Below are 21,219 nucleotides of genomic sequence, written 5' to 3'. Positions count from 1 at the left end.
CGCCCCGCGCCCCGCGCCCCGTGTCGTCCCCGCCGGCCGCCCCGCTGATGCCGATGTACCGCTCGGGGCCCGCGCGCCGCTAGCAGCATGTCTCGGCGCAAGCAGGCCAAGCCCCAGCACCTCAAGTCGGATGAAGAGCTGCCGCCGCCGGACGGGGCTCCCGAGCACGGTGAGGGGCCGCGGGGGTCGGGTCGGCCGGGGTCCGGCGCGGGGCGCCGCGGGCTGGGGGGAAACTGCTGGTCCCAGAGCCGGAGCGCGGCGCCCGGCCCCGGCAGGCCAGCCGCAGGGACCCCGGTCCTCCCCGGAGCGCGCGGCGCGGAGTTGCGGGCAAGTAAACTTGGTTCGGCTGCTCGGAGTTGGGGCGCAGCGCGCGGACGCGCCGGGGCTCGGGCCGGCTGGGGGCCCGAGCTGCCGGGGCAGGCGGTGGGGGTCGGGGGGGGCGTGGGGGGGCCGCGCCGCCGACTCAGCGCTGGCCTTCCGGGACCTCGCGCACGAACCCTGGGCCGGGCCTGGGCGACCGCGCGACCCCCGGGCCGGCGCGGCAGCGGGGACGTGTCCGGGGCTCAACGACCGCCGGACGCGGGCCGGGGAGGCCGCCGCCCGGGCAGCTTTGTTCGGAGCCTGGCCCCGGGGCGGTGCGCGCTCGGAGCGGGGCCGCTGCCTGATCCCCGGCCTGCCCCCCACCCCGGCCGGCTGTCGGCCGCCTCGTGTGCCCCGAGGGCCGTGCAGCCTGCGAGGTCCCGGCGTGCCGACGAGCCCGGATCCCGTTCCGAGGCGACTGGGAAGTCAGTGTCGCCTGGCCTTTCTAATGGCCGCCTTGGGAATTAAGCCGGGTGAGCCCCGCCGCGGCGTGGGGGTGGTCCTTGCACGCGGTAGGACCCGGCACGTTCCTGGTGGCTCCAAGTTTCCTCGGGCCTTTCCTGTTCTCTCGGATGCGCCCCGGCACCTCTGCAGCCGGTGGGCTGCCTGGAGCTCCCTCCGCATCCCGAAGGGAAGGTAGGCGCCGCGGAAGTGGGAGGCGGACGAGCAGGGGACCGGCCGGGCTGCGCTTTGCCGCCCGCGCGTCTGCGGGTCCCCAGGGTGCGCCGGGGGCGGCCGGGGGCGGCCGGGGACGCGGGCCTCCCGCGCCGCGCGGGGCTCCGACCGCCGCAGCTGGAGAACGCAGGCCGCCCAACTTTGGGGACGAGCCGGCTGTAAGTTGTGGCGGGGCAGGGACGCGTCTTTGCTCCGTGAGACTTGAGCAAAAAAGCAAAAACCCAAACAGAAGGAGTGTAAGAGTTTATCACACGGTGTCGCAAAGTTTGGCAAAGCAGGTATGTGTGCACGTCGGAATCGGGAAGGGAGAAAACGTTTATCACGCGGTGGGAGTTAGTGAATTAAATAAAACGAGTGAAGTCCTCCGTTCTTTTTGTCGCTGAGGAGGTGGGGAGTCTTATCTGTAGCCCTAGTCACCCGAGATTAGAACAGCAGATATGCTAAAAAGAAACGCTTGCATATGGTGGGTAGATTAAGGACAAAGAATCTTTTTGTCATGGAAATGGATTTTTTTTTGTTTTGTTTACTTCATCACATAGAATTTCTCACACTTGGTTTGTTTTGTATTGCCCTCAATGACTACATGATCAAATGAATGGATTTATTTCTGCCGAATGAGAAAGACAGTCTTCCCTTCAAAAGAACTACATTGCATCCCAGTGAGGAATTTTAAAGCTTTATTATTGTGGCTTCTGAATAGCTTAAAATCGGCTTTCACAGCCGCCCCAAAATGCAACAATGTAAATACTTCTCAGCTTTGTAGGGTCCTTATCAAAATGTGCAATGTCTCCTTTTATTAAAGCATATTTTAATTAATAGAGTAAAACCCCTTGTATTTAACAATTAACTAGCGGAGGCCCTGCTATTCATTTTTAATTTCACGTCAGAAATGCGAGCGTGGGGAGCCTAATCGTGTAAACATGTTGAGGGATATGTAGCCTATATTTGAAAACCTAGATGGAGTAAATTATTTACAAGTTCTCCTTTGAATTCCTCTTGTTACTGAATTTACTTAGAGGTGAAGCATATTCAGGGTGTGTGTTTTGTTTTGTTTTGTTTTGTTTTTTTACCCATCGTAGGATTAAAGTTTGTCAAGCTTGGGTTTTTCGCAGTCGTTGGGAATTGTAATCAAGATATTGCCACAGTTCCTGGTCAAATTTTGCAACAGGCCAGAAATAGCCTGTCTGGGGCTGAGCTGTAGTCAAGTAGTATGTTTCCTGGATCATTTTAAAGGTACTTTAGGCAAACTATTTAAAAAATAGTTCTTTCTGATTTAATTATTCTGAAGCTGATTGTTCATGGAGTATAAAAGATACTCTGTTCTCTGTTCAGTCAAGGAATGCTTGTGGATGTGTGGTCGTGCTGATCGTCATTAGTAAGATAACTAAAATATTTTTTTAAGAGAAAGGGTTCTGAAAACTCCCTGACTCCAGCATGAATCAGATATTCTCAAAATTGTAATTTTGTTAAATGCAATGGAAGGAAACAGACTGTGCATGAAGTTCTAAGAGGGCTAAGTTAGTTTACAGTGTTTTAGAGACAAAGTAAATAGTTCTTTTGTATCAGTTTGGGCGTGACATATTAATTAAAGCAGTAGATGCATGAAGTAAAATTGAAGGCTATTAATGTTGCCATGAAACACAAACACGTGTACAATTTTTAGTACAATATGGGGGAGAGCAGCAATGTACAGTCACATTAATTTACAGTAAAAAGAGATCAGTTCTTAAAAATATAGAAATGACTATTTCTCAGGCTTTGGTTTTTAGGCAGGCAGTGAAATCGTGGCTATCCAAAAAACAGCGCCAGCATTACCCAAACCTTATCATGGCAGAAATGAAATATGATGACGTAGCTACAATGAGAAAAAGTAATCATGGGTTGTGTTAAGTTCTGAAGTTATCCTGTTGTAAAATTTTATTTGAAGGATGCCTGAGACTTACTTTCTCTCTAAGAACCATCATTTAAAATTATAAATTATTGCATTCTTGTCTGAAAATTTAGAAATAAATGTGATGCAGCTTTAGAATTCAGCTAAATGCATGCCACGGGATAATGAAATTTTTTGAGCCATCTGAGTATTTTTGTTCTAAGAAAAATTAATTAAAACTTCTGACAGAACAGCACTTGTACTCCTACTAAGAACTTTAAAAAAGTGTGCTATTGCTGTCCTTTGTTGTATAAAATTCAACTTAATAAAGATGTATTTTATTGTCATTACAAAGAATATTTAAGGAAGAACAAAAAGATACTATAATTTAAAACAATTTGCCATCCTGTATTTTGTTTGCTAGCACTAATTGTTTCAAAATGTGTTATTTTCTGCCAACTTACAGTCGTATGGCTATCTTAAAAATCCTTTTAAATGTGGTATGCATGTGATTTAAGAATTTACCAGTGGTCTTCACAGACTGTGTTTAAATTAAGGGAAAGAAGGCCACCAGCCCTCGGTGAAGAGATCTTTCTTCTTTTATCTGTATATGCATGGTTTGCCTTGAGTACTCCCCCCCCCCCAGCCCACACTACACACATTTACAATTCAGCATTCCAAAAGCAAACAATACCGAAGCCACTTTCTACCATTGGTAGGCAGATTGTTTTCTCTGAAACATGAAAGGTGAAAAGTAACTAAGGGGGGCTGGGGTGGAGTGGGGGGGAAGAAGAATTTGCAAATATTTATTTTGAAAATAACATTTTAAAAACGTAACCTATTTAAAGAGGCATCAGTTGGTGGGCACCAAGAAGCGTGCCAATTCCCACCTTACAGAGAAAGACCGATTCTGTAGCAGTTGGGGTTTATGTACATTTTAAACTCTACAACACATGCATAATCCAATATTTTTAGATCTGTTCAGAGCCAGAAAAAGAAGAAGGCATGTACCAACAGCAGGAATTACTTAGCAAGCTGATTATTTTTTGTACACAAGATGATGGCAAAAGTGGGTCAGATTTCATTTTCAACCGCAATCTCTAAGAGGCTTTCCCATTCATCTCAAGGTAGCTCTGAGAGCACTGGGAGGGAATGCAGCCAGGATGCAGCCAGGGTGTCTGTTGTGTGTGCTGGACATTAGCTGGAATTTAGCATTCTTAAGTGTGAGTATCGACACGGGGTGTTTTGGTGTGTTTTTGTGTTGGTGGTTTTGAGTTTTTTTTTTCCCCCAAGTGAAACAAGTCATCACTGCTCATGAGTTCTGCACTTTTAATGTTGCAGAATTGTTTCAAGGGGATACTTTGTGCATAACATTTATAACAGGAAGGGTGTTTTGTTTTGTTTTGTTTTGTTTTGTTAGTTTTTATTTTCCTACATGATTTCTTGACTAGTTGCCAGAATAAGACCAAAGTATCTGACTTAGTCTTTTGGAGATGAGATCTGATTCTGCTGCTCCTGGGACAGGTCTGTAAGGACAGCCTGCACCAAGTTGTTTCCCAGTCCATCCGAAATCAGAAGTCAAATCTATGTAAAATGGTTTTCCTAGTACTTTAAATAAACTTATATATTTAAAAAAGCAGCCCTGACCTTAGATTTTTCTCTTGTAGTTTGAACACTTTCATGCTTTAAAATGCAGTTAACTGTCAGTGTGATTTCCACGCAAACAAATAGGTCAAGTCACGTTACCGAAAGTGTAAAATATTAATTGAAATAATGAAATAACGTAATGGGCTCTATTTATGTGAGAGATTAAGATTGATTTGTTTGTTAATTAAAGGGGACCCTCTCGTGGCGGCAGAAACGTCCACCAGAGACCTGCCGGGCACCAGCCTGGTGCCTGCCTCCTGTTGTCCATGGGCCTGTCTTTCCTGGTCAGCCCGGGTCGGGCCAGGCCAGCCATCCGGCTTCCTGGCCCCCTGCGTTGCCAGAAAGCATCGGCCCAAGGCCTGGAAGGTAGGGCTGCAGAGCGAGGGAGCTTCCGCCTGGCTCTCCCTGAAGGTGGGTCGTTAGAGGCGCGGTGACAGGCCTTAGCTGATTTAACCTTTGCCTGCTTTGCCCTGCCAGGGGTGGCCACTAGATGTCAAGCTCATAATACAATTAGTGCATCTGTGCTGTTGACCTTGGCAACACGACTCGACACTGTTGTATTAAGTGTTAACACTGAATCTGTTAACGGGAGACCCGCGTCGGCTCCGAGCTGCGCTGCGTCTCAGATGCCCATCTCATTCAGCACAAGTGTTTGTAGTTCTTCAAGAAGAGAGAACGGGGTGCCTTTGTGCAGCTCTTACATCGTGACCTGTTAAATTAACCCCGCAGGTGCCGCGGCCGATGGTCTGCGTTCCCGGCCTCCCCGGTCGTCCTTCCGACAGTGACCGCTCCCCAGCACGGATGGGCAGCCCCGCTGTGGGCTCCCATCCGTCCTCGGGCAGCCGGGCAGTGGCTCCGGCCAGATGATTCTGTGCATGTGCGTAAACTTCGCGGACCGGCGCTGAGAAATAACGGAGATGATTCTATGCCCGGAGCCCACGTGCGAGGCGGCTACCGCTCGTCAGAGCCTTGCCGCTGGACACAGCGCGCTTCCGCTTCTCTGGGCTGTTCGGGCCCAGGTGTGTTTGGACGTGTAAGTGGCCGTACTTATTTGTGTATTTTTACATGAAGTGAACTTGAAAACTGGCTGGCGGGAGCGAGGGTGGGAGCGCAGACACCTTCGAGGAGGCGCGCCGGGGGCCGGAGTGTGGCCGATGGGACTCCAGCCCAACCTCATCTTAAGCCAGAGTGGCCCTGTACAGGCCTTGTTTCCCCCTCCCCAAATCTGGGTGGGAACGGTTAGCACGGCCGACCTGTTTCGGGGTGCTTCCACGTGTGGAGGCGGGGATGGCGCTGCGTGTGCCTTCCTCCCGGGTGTGCCTGCCGCACGGCGTCCAAGTGTAGGAGCTGCTGGGCAACCGCATGTGTAGCAAACATCTTATTATGCGAGGCGGCGTCGAGGCGGAGTTCACACCCGTGGGTGTCGTGGCTGCTTTCCATCTGCATGTGTCCGTGCAGGAAACCGCGCTTTCCCTCCCCAGTGCTTCAGCACGCAGAGTAGAAACTGCCACTGCTCTCAGCAGAAGACATTTGGAGACTGTGCCACAGGTGGTCGTTACTTAACAAATTTGAGATGTGGGCCACTGAGCCGGCGGAAGCCGAGTGCGGGTCAGTGCGGGCGTTCCGCATAGCAAGAGTGCCCTCCACTGTTCGCCGCCGTGCGCACAGGCCTGGAGGTCTGGGGAGAGGACAAAATTTTTCTATTGCGTCTGGAATTTCTTCTACATTGTTAAACACAGTAGGGGTCTCTATTTGTCCCCTCCTGTTTCACAGCTTGGGTTCAGTGTGTGATAATTCATCTTTCTTTATGGGATTCAGAGCTATCATAAGGAGTTAAAAAGAATTAATTTGCAAGAAAATAAGTGTCTCCGCACAATTTAGGACGACTTGAAAAATGCTCCCTGGATTTTGCAGGAATGGTAAAGGCCGAGCACCAACTACCTTTTCCCACAGACCCATGCGGCATGTTATAGTTACTAATTAAAGTGGAAAGTTAACATCCCTTTTCCCATACGGAGCAAGTTTCACTTCTCCTTTTGTTCGTTGCAGAGAATTAACAGATAGGTAGCAAAAATGTAGGGGAGTCACCATGGGCATTGGGGTTGCTCCGCAGAATGATAAAACCATCTCCTGTGTGTGGAATCTCTTAGCTTCCTTCAGCGGGCACCCGCCCCTCGAGGGGGGAAATCGAAAACGAGCCGGAGCCGGAAATGTTTAGGGGAGCCCTTAGGTCTCCGATGTTCTCAAACGCATTCCAACAGTGCCTTTCTCTGTGGCCTTAGACAGATCGCCCCGCGCGTGAATATCCCTCCTGTCCTCCGCCACGTCATTCTTGGAGACGGTACTGTGCGTTGCCAGCGAAAACATGATCCCTGCTCATTATGTAACAGACCAGAAATTAAAACAGAAAAAGGAAACTGTTTTGGGGGCTCCTCACGCTGAGGGATTTGTCCCTAAGAACAGAAACATTTTTCGTAGACGTTCTCTGTGCGTTTTATTAGTGAGAAGAAAAAGAAATCCATCCATTTTGAAGACTGCCCTCGAAGGTATCCTTTTGTTAGAGGCTTTCTCCGGAAGGCTGTGGGACCCGTTTTCCTTCTGTAGAACCTGCTCTAGAGTTCCGGGGGAGGGATAGAAGGCCTGAAAGCCTTCGGTATAAATAGCAAGTGTGGGACCGCCGTGAACTAATTACACATTTCCTCTCGTAAACTGAAACAGCTTTATCTCCCAGCCTCTCTTCCCTCCTCCTGACCGCGTTCAGGAGAACAATTCAGCTCTGCGCAGCAGCGCCCAGCTTGAAGCCCGGCTGGGCCACGGAGGACACAAGCCAAGGAGAGGTCCTCCTGGAGCCGCCCCCGCTCACTTGGACCCACAGCGGGCTCCGATCCGCAGGGCGCTGGCGGGGGGGCGTCCCCCAGACGTGCCTGTGAACAGGAAGGGAACGTCCTGCCTGCACGCCCGTGGCCGCCACGGGCGAGGTGCTGGCCAGGCCCCTGGCTTGTGCTGGTGACGCCGGGCCCTGTAAATTCCTGCCTCATCTCTGGCCTGTTAACAACCCCAAGTCTCTCCGTCCTGTCCTTGAACGGTCAGGATGCAGAAAATAAATTACCTTGACAATAATGATAATGATTCTAATGCTGGTTTTCCAGCCCCCTCCCTTAAGACGGAAAGAATTTCCCACCGCTGTTCTAGAAATAAATTCCTCTCCCCTGTGGGGTTGTCCTGTTACCTTGGCTCACGGACTGACGTGGTTTTACCTTGAGATGAAAACTGTAAGCCACATTAACTAATGGATGTGATAACTTCTAACTACAAAGGCCAATTTGAAAAATGTAAATTTCACTAAAGGATGCCACAAGCATGTGCATCCGGAGAAATGTCATCAAACAACGTGGAATTAAAGGGCCTTCGAAGTTCCCTGAACCGTATTCAGAGTTTTCCAGCATGGGCTTCCCTGTCGTAGAAAGCAGTTTTATAAAAAGAAGAAAAAAAACCATCAACACGGGTTCTGCTATTTCAGCACGTACTCACTGAATCATGGTAACGAGAGGCGCTGTCTCAGCCAGTTAGAACCACTTTCTGTATGTCCCCCTCTGTTCTGAGCACGTCAGAAGCCCATGCTTTCCCCCTGGACTTCCCGCGGTCTTCCTCCTTCTAGGAGCTCTGCCCCTGGGAAGAGGGACTCATCTGCGTTATTTCCTCCCGGGCAAGTCTGGTGAAGTCATGCTTGTTGTTCAAGGCCGTTCTCAAAACATGCAACCAGAATCACCATTCCATAATGAAATATTAGGGGTTTTATTCGTATGCATTGTTTTCAAGACCATCTCATGAAACGTGCGGTTCTCTCTCTCTTTCATGGGATGCGAATTACCTGCACATTTTGGTAGTGAAATACTCTGATCTTACCTGGTAGTGAATGATCTTAGCAAGTGAGCGCGACTGTGTTTGCACAGATCCTAATCAAACAAAAGAAAAAGTGGTGATTCTAAATTATTTGCCCCAAGTAAGAAATCTAAATTGTATGTGAAGAATTTTTTCCTTCATTCATTGTAGTTTTTAAACTATGCGTTAGCTTTAAAAGGCAAATTTATTATGAAACTTTGCTTATAAGATCCAACGATTGATTGCCTTGTTAGGTTCATTAACATAAATGAACTGTTAACAGGTCCAATGGCCAGAATGCCATTTTTTTACACAATTTCCTCTGCAGGTTTGCTTTCCTGCTTCAATTTTAAAGGAATATAAGTGGAAGGGTATTCTGCTTTGACAAGAATATCTTCATTACGTTTAGGTAATTATCATTTATAACTGCATTAAACAGAATGGCTCATTATTTGGTAGGAAGGGCTGAGAAGCTCAGTGCTCAGTTTCTGCAGGTCAGGAGTAGCTGTGTGTTTGCAGACCTGCCCATGGGAGACGGACAGTACCTGGGAGAATGCTTCCCAGCTTCCATGAATTTGGATGCAAACCCGAAAATTCCTAGAGCACAAAAAACCAGTGGACACGTCAAAAGTTATTTTGAAAGTAAATAGAGGTTTGTTTGGGTCACTTAAGCTCTGAGAAAAACATGGCGGAAAAAAATATTTCTGTGTTTCACATATTTGTTACACAGCATATCTGGGAAATGTTCGTTTGTAAGGTATCATTTATTTAAAATTAAGTTAATTTTTCAAACACCGAACGCACTTTCAATCAGCCTTATTGTAAGCATTTATTCAGTGAATTGTCCCTAACACATAATCCACATAAAGAAAAAGCAGTCTTTGAATGAGATCCACACAGTGTTTACTTGCATAAAATTTTAAATGTTTACACCATGTGAATGCTTCTGTGTGCCCTGTGATGACACATTTTATCTCTGAGGAGTTAAAGGTAGAAAATAGTTCCACAAATAAGCAGTATTTAATTTCTTGGTATTTTACTCTTTGTAAAGTATTAAAATAACAATCTTTAGAAGATGAGGACAAGCCTTTAATATCATTTCTTTAAATATTGGAAAAGAACTTTAAGAAATACTTTGTTCTGTTTAGTTAGAATAGTTATGATACAGTGTCACATTGATTCCAACTTGATTACTTACTATATCAGAAGCTGTTTACCTGAAGATTTTAGGGGTGGGGGTTTTTTTGTTTTGTTTTTTGGGGTGTGTGTGTGTGTGTGTGTGTGTGTGTTTGTCCTGTTCTATAACCTTAGCATGTTTAAAATTAGATTTTGCATACATTGAGCAAAGTTAAGTACTGCAAGTATTTATTTTGTTAATGTTCCTATCTGCAGTATAAATCAGCTGTGTCTTTGCTTCCAGCTATATTCAACCTCATTATAGACACCTATTACATTCCTTCCTCGTACAGTAATGAGACTTCGTACAGTCTGATCTTCAGACTGAATTTAGTTTAAGAGTCTAGCATGTCTTTATGGGCCACGAGCTCTAACTTCTTTTCCCCCTTCAGATGGTTTAGCTAGTTAAGAAAATGCTAATTGAACACTGCTAATAATTTTTTTAAAGGCACGTATAAATTACCTGGAAATAATGGCCTCGTGGAGAGCAGCTGACTAGCCTCGAAAAATATTTTTATTTTCTTTCCCAGTAGAGGGACTAAGTGATTTTGCGGTTTATTTTTTAAAAATCAGATTTCTCTACTAAAACCGGTGCCAAGTTGTTCTTTTTCCACCCCCCCCCCCAAGAAAAAAGAAATATGGAGACTTTTTAGCAAATATATTTGTTAATGTTATAGCAGCAAATTATTTGCGGGGACGCAGACTTGAGGGTGTTTTGTTCTCACACTCAACTGTGCAGGATAACAAAAAGCTGATTTGCAGCTGTCATTTGTCTCTGTTCAAACTGATTTGTTGCCGTCACTCCTTCTGTAAGTTGACGAAAAGCAGTTACGAGTCAGGAATACGTACGGCAGCACATCGAACCCAAGTAATTACCAGGCATTACCTTTCATCCCAGCTCCCAAAAAATAGGAGCTAGGAATGTGCTCGTGTGCTGATGCCTCGCTCCTGGATGGCCATTTATTTGATCAGGTGTGAATTAGAATTGTTCATTAAACATGGTTGTTATTCGGCACAAGAGGGTACGGGAAGTCAGGAAGTAGCTGCCTACAACAGTAATTAAACATGTGTAACCAATTAGAGGGCTTTCCACTATGGCCCAAGCATATAATTTGCCAAGTCTTTCCATGAGAATAGATGAAAATAGGTACAAAAAGTGTGTCTGACTACAACATTCTCATGTTAAACATGTCAACATAAATGAACTTTAAATATATAATTTCTAGTTTGTTAACAAACTGCCGAACTCTATTGGCTAATCACAACAACATATAATTTTGGTTCATTTCGCCAAGAAATATTGCATCTGACAGAGCCAATTAATTGTATTAAACATGATTAATTTTCGGTCCAGACTATATTGATGATATTCATTTCGCAGATCCTAAAATGTAGAAACGTGCCCTGTCCGTGAGGAGAGTCAAAGGGCTAGCTGAGAACATTCAGGATTGATTGGTTGATCGAACTAGGAGTCAGGGAGATGATTTTTCTGAGCAGGGACGTAAGAAGCGCTTATATTCTCTTTGTTACATTTACAGATGAAAGTATTTAGATGAGGTTTCATACGTGAAATAAATGCCCATTGATCTGGAAGGTTCTATAGAATTACATTAAATGTGTAATGTCTCTGCGCCGCGCAAAGACAATAAATCTCGTGGTCCAACCCTGCGAGAGTCACGGCGGCCGGCTCCCCTGTCAGGTGCTGACGTGAGTTTGAAAGGTTACAGATTAGTTTAGCGATGTTAAGTGAACTGGCAAAGGCATCTCTAATTTTGCTGGAAATGAGGAAGCCCGATGGTAGGGGGAATCCTAATGAGCCCGTCGAAAGCTGCCTTTGTGCCCGACAGACAGGGTGGCTGCAGATTGTATGAAAATATTGGAAATCAATGCCTTCTATGGAATTTCATTAAGAAGCCGTATCCACAATTGATAGAGCCTCATAATTTGATGGATTGTGCTGAGAAAATGATTAGCCAGCTAGAAAGAGTCATAGAATACACACTCTGGGACGTCAGGAACGTTGAAGTGGGGTAATTTGTACAAAATAAAAAATATTGATTTTACTTATGTGCGAAATTTTGAAATGGAGGTGGTTGTCTCAGGAGCCTCTGGCTGACGTAATCTCTTGGTTTTTGTAGCCGTCCCCGGGGACGGGGCCGACGACGGGGACAGCGGGAGCGAGGGCAGGAGCGGGAGTGAGGAGACCAGCGTGTGCGAGAAGTGCTGCGCGGAATTCTTCAAGTGGACCGACTTCCTGGAGCACAAGAAGGGCTGCACGAAAAACCCGCCGGTGCTGATCGTGGGCGAAGATGAGCCGGCCCCACCATCCGAGCACTTTCCAGAACCTTCCCCGGCCAGCTCCCCCAGCGACCGGACGGAGAGCGAGGCAGCCGAGGAGGCGGCGCCAGCAGACAGCGGGGAAGGTGGTGAGGCGAGGGCCCCGGAGAAGGAGGAGGAGCCCATGGAGGCCGAGCCCGCCGGGGACGAGAGCTTCCAGACCCCCGGCCCCCCCGCACGCGGGGAAGCCGCCTCTACCTCAGATCCCCGAGCCAGCGCCCGTGGCCGCCTACAGCATGCCAAACACCAACGTGACCTTGGAGACCCTCCTGAGCACCAAGGTGGCCGTGGCGCAGTTCTCCCAGAACGCGAGGGCTGCGGGCAGCGCGGGGTCCGGCGGCGGGGTCACGGCGGTGGCCGTCCCTATGATCCTGGAGCAGCTCATGGCCCTGCAGCAGCAGCAAATTCACCAGCTGCAGCTCATCGAGCAGATCCGCAGCCAGGTGGCCATGATGAACCGCCAGCCGCTGCGGCCGCCCCTTAACCCCGGGGCGGCCACGGCAGCTCCGAGCGCCCCGGTGCCGGCCTCCAGCCAGCTGCAGGGGCTGGCCACCCACTCGGCCCTGCAGCTCTCGGCCGGGGCCCCCCCCGCGCCCACGGCTCCTGGCCCTGCTGCCCAGCCGGCCGCCTACGAGGGCCCCCAGCACCTGTCCCAGCCGGCCTCCGGGGCAAGCACCCCACACGTCCCCGGTGGGGGTCCCTCCATCCCCGCCGAGGCGAGCGGGCCGGCGTCCTCCGGCACGGCCCCGGCCTCCACCGTCCCGGCCTTGGCAGCCGGCCCCTCCAGCAGCAGCTCCCAGCCGCAGAACGCCTCGACGCCGCCCGCCCTGGGGCCGGGGCCCCTCCTCAGCTCAGCCCCCAGCCTGCCAAGCCCACTTCTACCTCAGACCTCTGCCAGCAGCGTCATCTTCCCCAACCCGCTGGTCAGCATTGCGGCCACCGCCAACGCGCTGGACCCTCTGTCGGCCCTCCTGAAACACCGCAAGGGCAAGCCCCCGAACGTGTCGGTGTTCGAGCCCAAGGCCAGTGCCGAGGACCCCTTCTTCAAGCACAAGTGCCGATTCTGTGCGAAGGTGTTTGGCAGCGACAGCGCGCTGCAGATCCACCTGCGCTCCCACACCGGCGAGCGGCCCTTCAAGTGCAACGTCTGCGGGAACCGCTTCTCCACCAAGGGCAACCTCAAGGTCCACTTTCAGAGGCACAAGGAGAAGTACCCCCACATCCAGATGAACCCCTACCCCGTCCCGGAGTACCTGGACAACGTGCCCACCTGTTCCGGCATCCCCTATGGGATGTCGCTGCCTCCGGAGAAGCCAGTGACCACCTGGCTGGACAGCAAGCCCGTGTTGCCCACGGTGCCCACGTCGGTCGGGCTGCAGCTCCCGCCCACCATCCCTGGCGTCGGCGGCTACGCAGACTCCCCCAGCCTCACCCCTGCAAGCCGCTCCCCACAGCGGCCCTCGCCCGCATCTAGTGAATGCACCTCCCTGTCCCCCGGCCTCAACAGCTCTGAGTCGGGCGTCCCGGGGGCAGCCGAGTCCCCTCAGCCAGGGCTCGGTGGCTCTTCTCTGACCAAAACCGAGCCCATGAGCCTCCCCTGCGCGAACCCCAGGCCGGGGGAGGCCCCCGGGAGCGGGCAGATCTCTGCCACGTCTGCGGCGGCCGCCCTGACAGACAGCAGCGCCTCCACGGGCCTGTGCAGCCCGGTCCTTCCGTCCGGCTCGGACCAGTTCAAGGCCAAGTTCCCCTTCGGGGGCCTGCTGGACTCCATGCAGACGTCCGAGACGTCCAAGCTGCAGCAGCTGGTGGAGAACATCGACAAGAAGATGACGGACCCCAACCAGTGCGTCATCTGCCACCGCGTCCTGAGCTGCCAGAGCGCCCTCAAGATGCACTACCGGACACACACGGGGGAGAGGCCCTTCAAGTGTAAGATCTGCGGACGTGCCTTTACCACCAAGGGCAACCTGAAGACGCACTTCGGGGTGCACCGGGCCAAGCCGCCGCTGCGCGTGCAGCACTCGTGCCCCATCTGCCAGAAGAAGTTCACCAACGCCGTGGTCCTGCAGCAGCACATCCGCATGCACATGGGGGGGCAGATCCCCAACACGCCGCTGCCCGAGGGCTTCCAGGACGCCATGGACGCCGAGCTCCCCTACGACGACAAGGCCGCGGAGGCCCTCAGCGGCTATGACGACGACGCGGACGAGAACTCCATGGAGGACGACGCCGAGCTGCGGGAGCCCTCCGGCGACCCGCCCAAGCCGCTGCTGTCCTACACGGGGTCCTGCCCGCCCTCGCCACCCTCCGTCATCTCCAGCATTGCCGCTCTGGAGAACCAGATGAAGATGATGGACTCGGTCATGAGCTGCCCACAGCTGACTGCCCTGAAGTCCCTGGAGAACGGGTCCGGGGACAGCGACCGTCTGAGCAACGACTCGTCTTCGGCCGTGGGCGACCTGGAGAGCCGGAGCGCGGGCAGCCCGGCCCTGTCCGAGTCCTCGTCCTCCACACGCGCCCTGTCGCCCATGAACAGCAACAGCGAGAGCTTGCCCTCCAAGTCCCCGGGCCTCAGCGCCCAGGAAGAGCCCCAGGAGGTGCCACTAAAGACCGAGAGGCCGGACAGCCCGCCCCCCGCCCCTGAAAACGGAGGCGCGCTGGACCTCACGGCGGCCCCGCCCAGCCGGCCGGCCATCAAGGAGGAGGCCCCCTTTAGCCTGCTGTTCCTGAGCAGAGAACGGGGTAAGTGTGCGGGCACTGTGTGTCGTGTCTGTGGCAAGCCCTTTGCTTGCAGGAGCGCGTTGGAAATCCACCACCGCAGCCACACTAAGGAGCGCCCGTTTCTCTGCGCGGTCTGCGGGCGTGGGTGCTCCACTATGGGTAATTTAAAACAGCACTTACTGACGCACACGTTGAGCGAGCCGCGTTCTCAGTTCTGTGACCCCGACTTTGCCCTAGGTCCCAGCCAAAGCACTCCTAGCCTGGTCGCCGGCCCCGCGCCCGCCATGATCAAAATGGAAGTGAACGGGCACAGCAAAGCCATCCCGCTGGGCGAGGGCGCGCCGCTGCCGGCCGCGGTCCAGGTGCCCCCGGGGCCCCAGGCAGTGATGAGCCCCGGCCTCGCGCCCATGCTGGCCCCCCCACCACGCCGCACCCCCAAACAGCACAACTGTCAGTCGTGCGGGAAGACCTTCTCCTCGGCCAGCGCCCTGCAGATCCACGAGCGCACACACACCGGAGAGAAGCCCTTTGGCTGCACCATCTGCGGAAGGGCCTTCACCACGAAGGGCAACCTCAAGGTAAGGCCCAAGGAGTCAGGGGTCGTGGCCGGGGATGGACATGCCAGGCGCCCACCCACTGTGTCACGTGTGCACCTGCTTACCAGGGAGCACGTGCTGTGTGGCGGTAACAACGGGCTCACCTGCCCGAGCGGGCCGGGCCTCCCCGTGGGGGACTTGTGCCACCTGTTGGGGGCTGACCGCGCAGGCTCTGCTCCCGGGCGGCCAGTCGCAGAGCCCGGTGCCGTCTTGAATCCGGAGGAACTGGGACAACGAGATAAGCTGGGCTTTTAAAACCCTTGCACAAGATACAAATGCTGTGCATCCTGGGCCGGGGCCAGAACTTGGTTCTGCCTTTGTCCACGTGGTGGCCAGCAGAGGCCGGCGGGCATCTGGTGAGGAGCTTCCCAGCGTGAGGGCCAGTGTAGGATTCCTATCTAAGATGACGACCACACTGTCCATTCTCCCCTGAAGGTGGGATGTGCACGACATGCTCAAGGAGCACTCTTGCCCCCATCTGTCCACGTCACACGCCTGCCCGGGTCTCGGTGCATTCTTCCAAGATAGTGAACAGCTGGAAGCCTGTGGCTGCTCCTTCCTGTGGGACAGGAGCCGGCTACACATGCCCCAGGGGCTGCTTCCGTGTCAGGGGGAGAGCGACCATGGGGCCCAGCCAAGCTGGGAGTTCAAGTACACGGCCGTCCCGTGGAGCAGTAGAGGCAGAAGGGGCAAAATGCTCTGTGCCCTCTGAGCTTTGCACCCCCTCCCAGCCCCCCGTGGCCTGTGGGCTTTCCACCATGTGGGGGAACCTTATCGTGTCAAGGTCGTCAAGTGAGAGAAACATGCACGAAGATATTGACTGATTTTGCTTTTTGTGTGATGAGGACGAGGACTATTGCGTGTCTAAACACGAGACGCTGACAACAGGGAAGAAAACCGATTCCGACACCGCGGTGCTGGGTTTCCGACGGCACGTGGGCCGCGTGGAGACAGACACACCCCTGTCCCCGGAGCTGGGCCGGCTCACCTGTGCCTTTTGTCTCCCTGTCTCTCATGCAGGTGCACATGGGCACGCACATGTGGAACAACGCCCCCGCGAGGCGTGGCCGCCGCCTCTCCGTGGAAAACCCCATGGCCCTGCTGGGGGGTGACGCCCTGAAGTTCTCAGAAATGTTCCAGAAGGATCTGGCAGCACGAGCAATGAACGTTGACCCGAGTTTTTGGAACCAGTATGCTGCAGCCATCACCAATGGTCTCGCCATGAAGAACAACGAGATCTCCGTCATCCAAAATGGGGGCATCCCCCAGCTCCCCGTAAGTCTCGGGGGAAGCGCCCTCCCCCCCTTGGGTTCTCTGGCCGCCGGGATGGACAAAGTGCGCAGCGGCGGCAGTCCGCCCATCGTGGGTTTGGACAAAGCCAGCTCCGAAACAGGAGCCAGCCGTCCGTTCACGAGGTTTATCGAGGATAACAAGGAGATCGGCATTAACTAGCTGTGGTCGGCTCTGTCCCGCGCGCACACCGTCAAGGGTGGCCATCAGGCTGCACGGCCTTGGGCCCCGGTTCCCCTGAAAATGGTCCCCGTAGCAGAAGACACGTTCCCTGTGCGGCTGCTGGAAGGCTGTCCTGGACGCATGTACTCTTCCCACGCGAGCCTGACTGCTCTGGGGACTCTGCCAGCTGTTCCGTAAATTGAGATCAAAAAAGAGGAGTCCTGTAGGACCGCCTTGGGAACGGAAAGGGCTCACACCACATCCACTCGTTCCTCCCAAAACCTGATAACCCCCGTGAGGGGGAGAGGGGTCCCCTGCGTGTCCCAGCGACACTCACTTGAAGGTTTTGTTCGAGTTAGTTAGAAACTTGAACTTGGCTTTTAGACTGTTGAGGATGTGGTTGGGTTCTCCCAGCGCTGTCTTCTGGCCGTCCCTTTGTCTGTAGTATTTATAATGTTAAGATTATGCGGGTAACAGATAATGCAGCCCTACCTTTAGAGGAAGCTTTTGTACTGCAGAATACATCTGGCTATGTGATTTTTTTCTTTTAAAGCAGAATTTGTTTTACTATAAATAAGTGAGTTTTTTCAATGCAGGCAAATTGTGACGTCCCCCTGGGAAAGACCGCATGCTTTCGTGTGCAAGTACCCGTCAGTGACAAGACTTTTTTTTGTTGTTCTTTTTTGTTCTTTTTTTTTTTTTTTTTTTAATTTAAATGTTTGTAGCTGCTATGTGGACAGTTGTTCCCTAGTGTGGTCTGTAGCCCAGCGATTGGGAACAAGTTACAGACAAAATGTCACCATAAATTATTCACAACATTATAAGTGGTTGTGAGGACATGCTTCACGTTATCAAAGTTGTACAATAAAAAGGTAATGTTTGTATACTGTGGTTGCAAACTCTTAATTTATACTATTGCACTTTTAGGATTTTGTATTAGGGAGGTTTGTCTATAATTTGAAAACTTAAAAAGATGTAAACTATTTTATAAATAGTACTTTGGTTTAAGGAAAATGAAAAAAAAAAAAACTCACAGTTTCTTGTTTTGTCGTAAGGTCAAACACTATGAGAAATCCTTACCACCTACACAGAAAAGCCACCAAGACTTGTCTGTTCCTCAATAAACGAGGGTCTGCCATTTCTTAAGTTAAAATGATTTATTTAACTTTTCTACAAAGCCCATGTAAAACCTGACCGCCCCTAACACAAGTCTGATGAATTAACCCCAGGACCGTGAGGCAGCAGCGGGCGGGGCCCGGAGACGGTGGCAGGTGCGGAGACGGTGGCTGGGGTCTGGTGTGTGGTTGACCGCCCCGCTCTCGCTTGTGCAGGCGGGACTCGCCTCCAGGCCCTGGTTCTCGTGTACAGTTAGCTGCAGAGGAAGAGCGACATCGGGCAGTAGAATCCGTCACCACCGGGATGTTTTCTGATTTATTTATTATCTTCTCAGATGAAAACGAAGCACAATGTCGTCTGACCATGCAAATACGGTCTGGAGCTGCTGACCTTGTTTAGACGGCTCGGCCCGAGCTGGGGACCGCGGGCAGGGTGGCCCGTGGGCAGGGGTGTGTGCGCTACCTCATTTTGTGCGGTGCAGGCCTGCTGGCGTCTGGGACGGCTTGCCTCCTCCGACCGTGGCGTCCAGAGGCGCAGTTCCACGTGTGTACCCTGAAGCAGGAGCCGGACAGCGATGTCTTCTTGGCTAGGACAGGAACAGGGGATGATCTTTCCCACGCCACCACAGCCGCAGCGAGGCCACGTCGTATCCTGGAGCAAACCAGTCCTGAAGGCTCCTCACTCCGCCAGCCTCGCCGTCTCCTGCTGTTGGAGCCAAGCACCGAGCCCGTGGGCGCTGCTGGGTGGCCGCAGTGGAATGTCTTTATTATTTATGTGTCCTTTTTGGTGTGATTTTTTTGTTGTTGTTGTTAGCGTTTGGTACCATGTAGTGTTCTCTCTTCTCCCGGAAGGATGTGTATATAACTTAAAAAAAGAAATGTAAAGTGTTGTAAATAAGATGGCTCATGAAGGGCCGGCGAGGCGTGCCCCCTTCTGTATTCAGGACCAGGCCATCCCTCCCTGCGTGGTGAAGAGAGACACTATTTTTCTACTGCAGCACCATGTAGGGCTGGGGCCCCCAAGCCAGCCGGCGTTCTTACCGAGATCCAATATTTTTTATGACAAATCTGTGGCTCGACACATCTACTGATGGAAATGGATGTCTTAGACTAGGTTACTATTTTTGTCATACGGAAATGAATAAAATGCAGGATATAACATGACTTCTGAATTGCGTTCCTTGATTATTCGAGTGGAAACCGTGGAATTTGAGGTTCTGGTCGTTGATGGTGGATGTCCTGTCTGTGGCGTTTCTCCGAGCAAAGTCAATAAGGGTTGACAGCTTAGACGTAAGCAATATCTACATGTATCTTGATTGGTCTTGAAATTTTTATTTTTCACTTTTTTTCCTAAAATAAAAATGCAGCCTCCTAATTGTGGATATTTTTTTTACATCTGTGATGGATGAAGATGGAGAAATTGCCTCCTCCTTAGAGACTGCCTGCCGCGCTCAAAAATGGCCACTCTGAATTGCTTTCCCATCGTCAACGGTAAATGAACGTATTGGCTCTTGGGATCGCTTAAGATAAATCACTGAGCGTCAAGCTGGTTCCAGGTGGGACATGGTCAGGGAGGGGCTGCCCGCACCTCTGTCCCCTCTCCCAGAGGGAGGATCTCTTTACTTCACCAGTAACGCTTTATAGGACTTAAAACTTCAAAAAATGTGGTAACTCCTGGATTTCAGTATTCATCCAACCCATTCCTTTTTCCAATAGCTACAGACACCTAGAAGCCACAGTGATTTTTGCCTGAGGAGTGTGCGGCAAGCTACCTGCCAGGGCCAGCCTTCCAGCACAGATCCTAAACCTTAGGGGCTAAACCATGTTGGTTTCAGGGCTAGGACGGAAATTAGCAAACACGAGCGAGCTCAATAAGGCCGTAAATTCATCTGTTTCTTAAAACGATAAGGAAATACAGGCCCTTACCATTTGAAATAATATAAATTAAAACGCAGGAAAACGAGATCTACTTATTTCAAAAGCATTTCCAGTGTAAAAATCTAAGCCCGGATATTTACTTCCTGACGTCAACTCTCGAGTGCCGAGACCGTGCATCAGAGAACCATCGATGCCAACAGTCCCTAAAAATTATTTATTTAAGTATATTTCTATTCTAAGTTCATCACAGGAACCATTCACATTTAAAACTAATTAAAAAGTATCGCTGAAGGGCTGAAAAGCAATTGTTCTCAAACTGCACAGTGTCATTTTCTCCGCGTGGGCGCGGGAAGGCGGCGGTCCCCCTGCCTGCCGCTGCTCTGAGTTGGCAGCCTCTGCCGCCCCGGCCGGAGCCACACGAGGCCACGCGTGGTGACAGGCCGGTCCTTTGTCTCCCGGTGGCACAAGCGTTCCCAGCCCAACCCTCCACAGGGCCGGCTTTATCTTGTCTGATATCCTGAAGCCCAGACCCCTCGCCTCTGTCCTCGCATGCGTGCTGGCGGCTTAGGGATAACGTCCCACGCGTGGAGCCCCCAGCCTCGCCTGCCACCCCACCTGTGGGCCTCGGGTCTCAGCCTGTTGTGCTCGAATCCCGCGCTCGTTCGCTAGTTGCCGGCGGCCGGGGAAGGCGCAGGACCCGTGTGTGCCTTCGGAAGGGCTTCTGATGGCGCCTCGCGGGGAAACAGGCCGTGATGCATTTGGACGTGCGGGTCTGTTGGCTGACTTTTCAGCTACATTAAATTCGATCTACAGAATATTCTAGACACAACGAGGGAAAAAATTATGTTCTTGCTTCTTTTCCCAGCTACTGGGAACTCCTGGTGTTCAGCACCCTTCACGGAGGGAGAACTGTCACGTGCACCCGCCAGGGAGCGTCTCCTGCTGCAGCACCCACACTTCTGTCCCCGGGGCGCAGGTTGGGGTGTGGGCGTGCCCTGCGCCATCTGGGCCGGCGAGCTCCATGGGGCATGGCAAAGGGCACCAGAGGCACCGGCTGAGCTGGCCTCACTCTGCTCCCTTGCCTGGTAGAAGAGAAGTTGGTGGCATTAAAACTCCTTCCAATTCTAAATTCCAGGGTGGGGTGTGTGCATGTGGTTGGTTGGTTTGTTTGTTATTTTGAAAGACCTACCCCTAATGTATACCTTCCTTTTTCCTCCTAAAATTCATGAGAGAAATTGACAGTATTTATACAGAGAAAATACAAATGATTACCTACAAATATAAATAAGAAAATTCTATTACAAATGGCTTCGCTAAGGAAAATCTGTGGGATCATTTTTGGACCATGAAAAAATGTGTTCGTGTCTCTGCTTATTCTAAATCTGAGTTTATTGGGGCTTTTTAAAATGAAACTATAATTAAGGTAAAATAAAGGAAGTTCTGTGAACCTTATGCTTACTGCATTTTCTATCAGAAAAGAGTCTTTTCAAAATGCTGCACTTCCCATCCT

At 51.4% G+C, this 21,219-nt stretch overlaps 1 protein-coding gene across 1 annotated transcript; it reads left to right on the top strand.

Annotated features, from left to right (window-relative positions):
• The first annotated feature begins 11 nt into the window (after nt 1-11).
• Nucleotides 12-17,531, top strand: SALL3 (spalt like transcription factor 3). Its single transcript, XM_032872199.1, is given in 4 exon segments — nt 12-169; nt 11,749-12,107; nt 12,109-15,246; nt 16,285-17,531. Coding segments are annotated over 4 exon segments (4,011 nt in total). The 5' UTR covers nt 12-87; the 3' UTR covers nt 16,717-17,531.
• The last annotated feature ends 3,688 nt before the right edge of the window (nt 17,532-21,219 follow it).

Source organism: Lontra canadensis, unplaced genomic scaffold (genome assembly GCF_010015895.1).
Source record: "Lontra canadensis isolate GAN:19392208 unplaced genomic scaffold, GSC_riverotter_1.0 scaffold44, whole genome shotgun sequence".
Lineage (NCBI taxonomy): Eukaryota > Metazoa > Chordata > Mammalia > Carnivora > Mustelidae > Lontra > Lontra canadensis.
The sequence above is the reverse complement of the archived record's forward strand: the minus strand, read 5'-3'. Positions and strand labels throughout refer to the sequence as shown.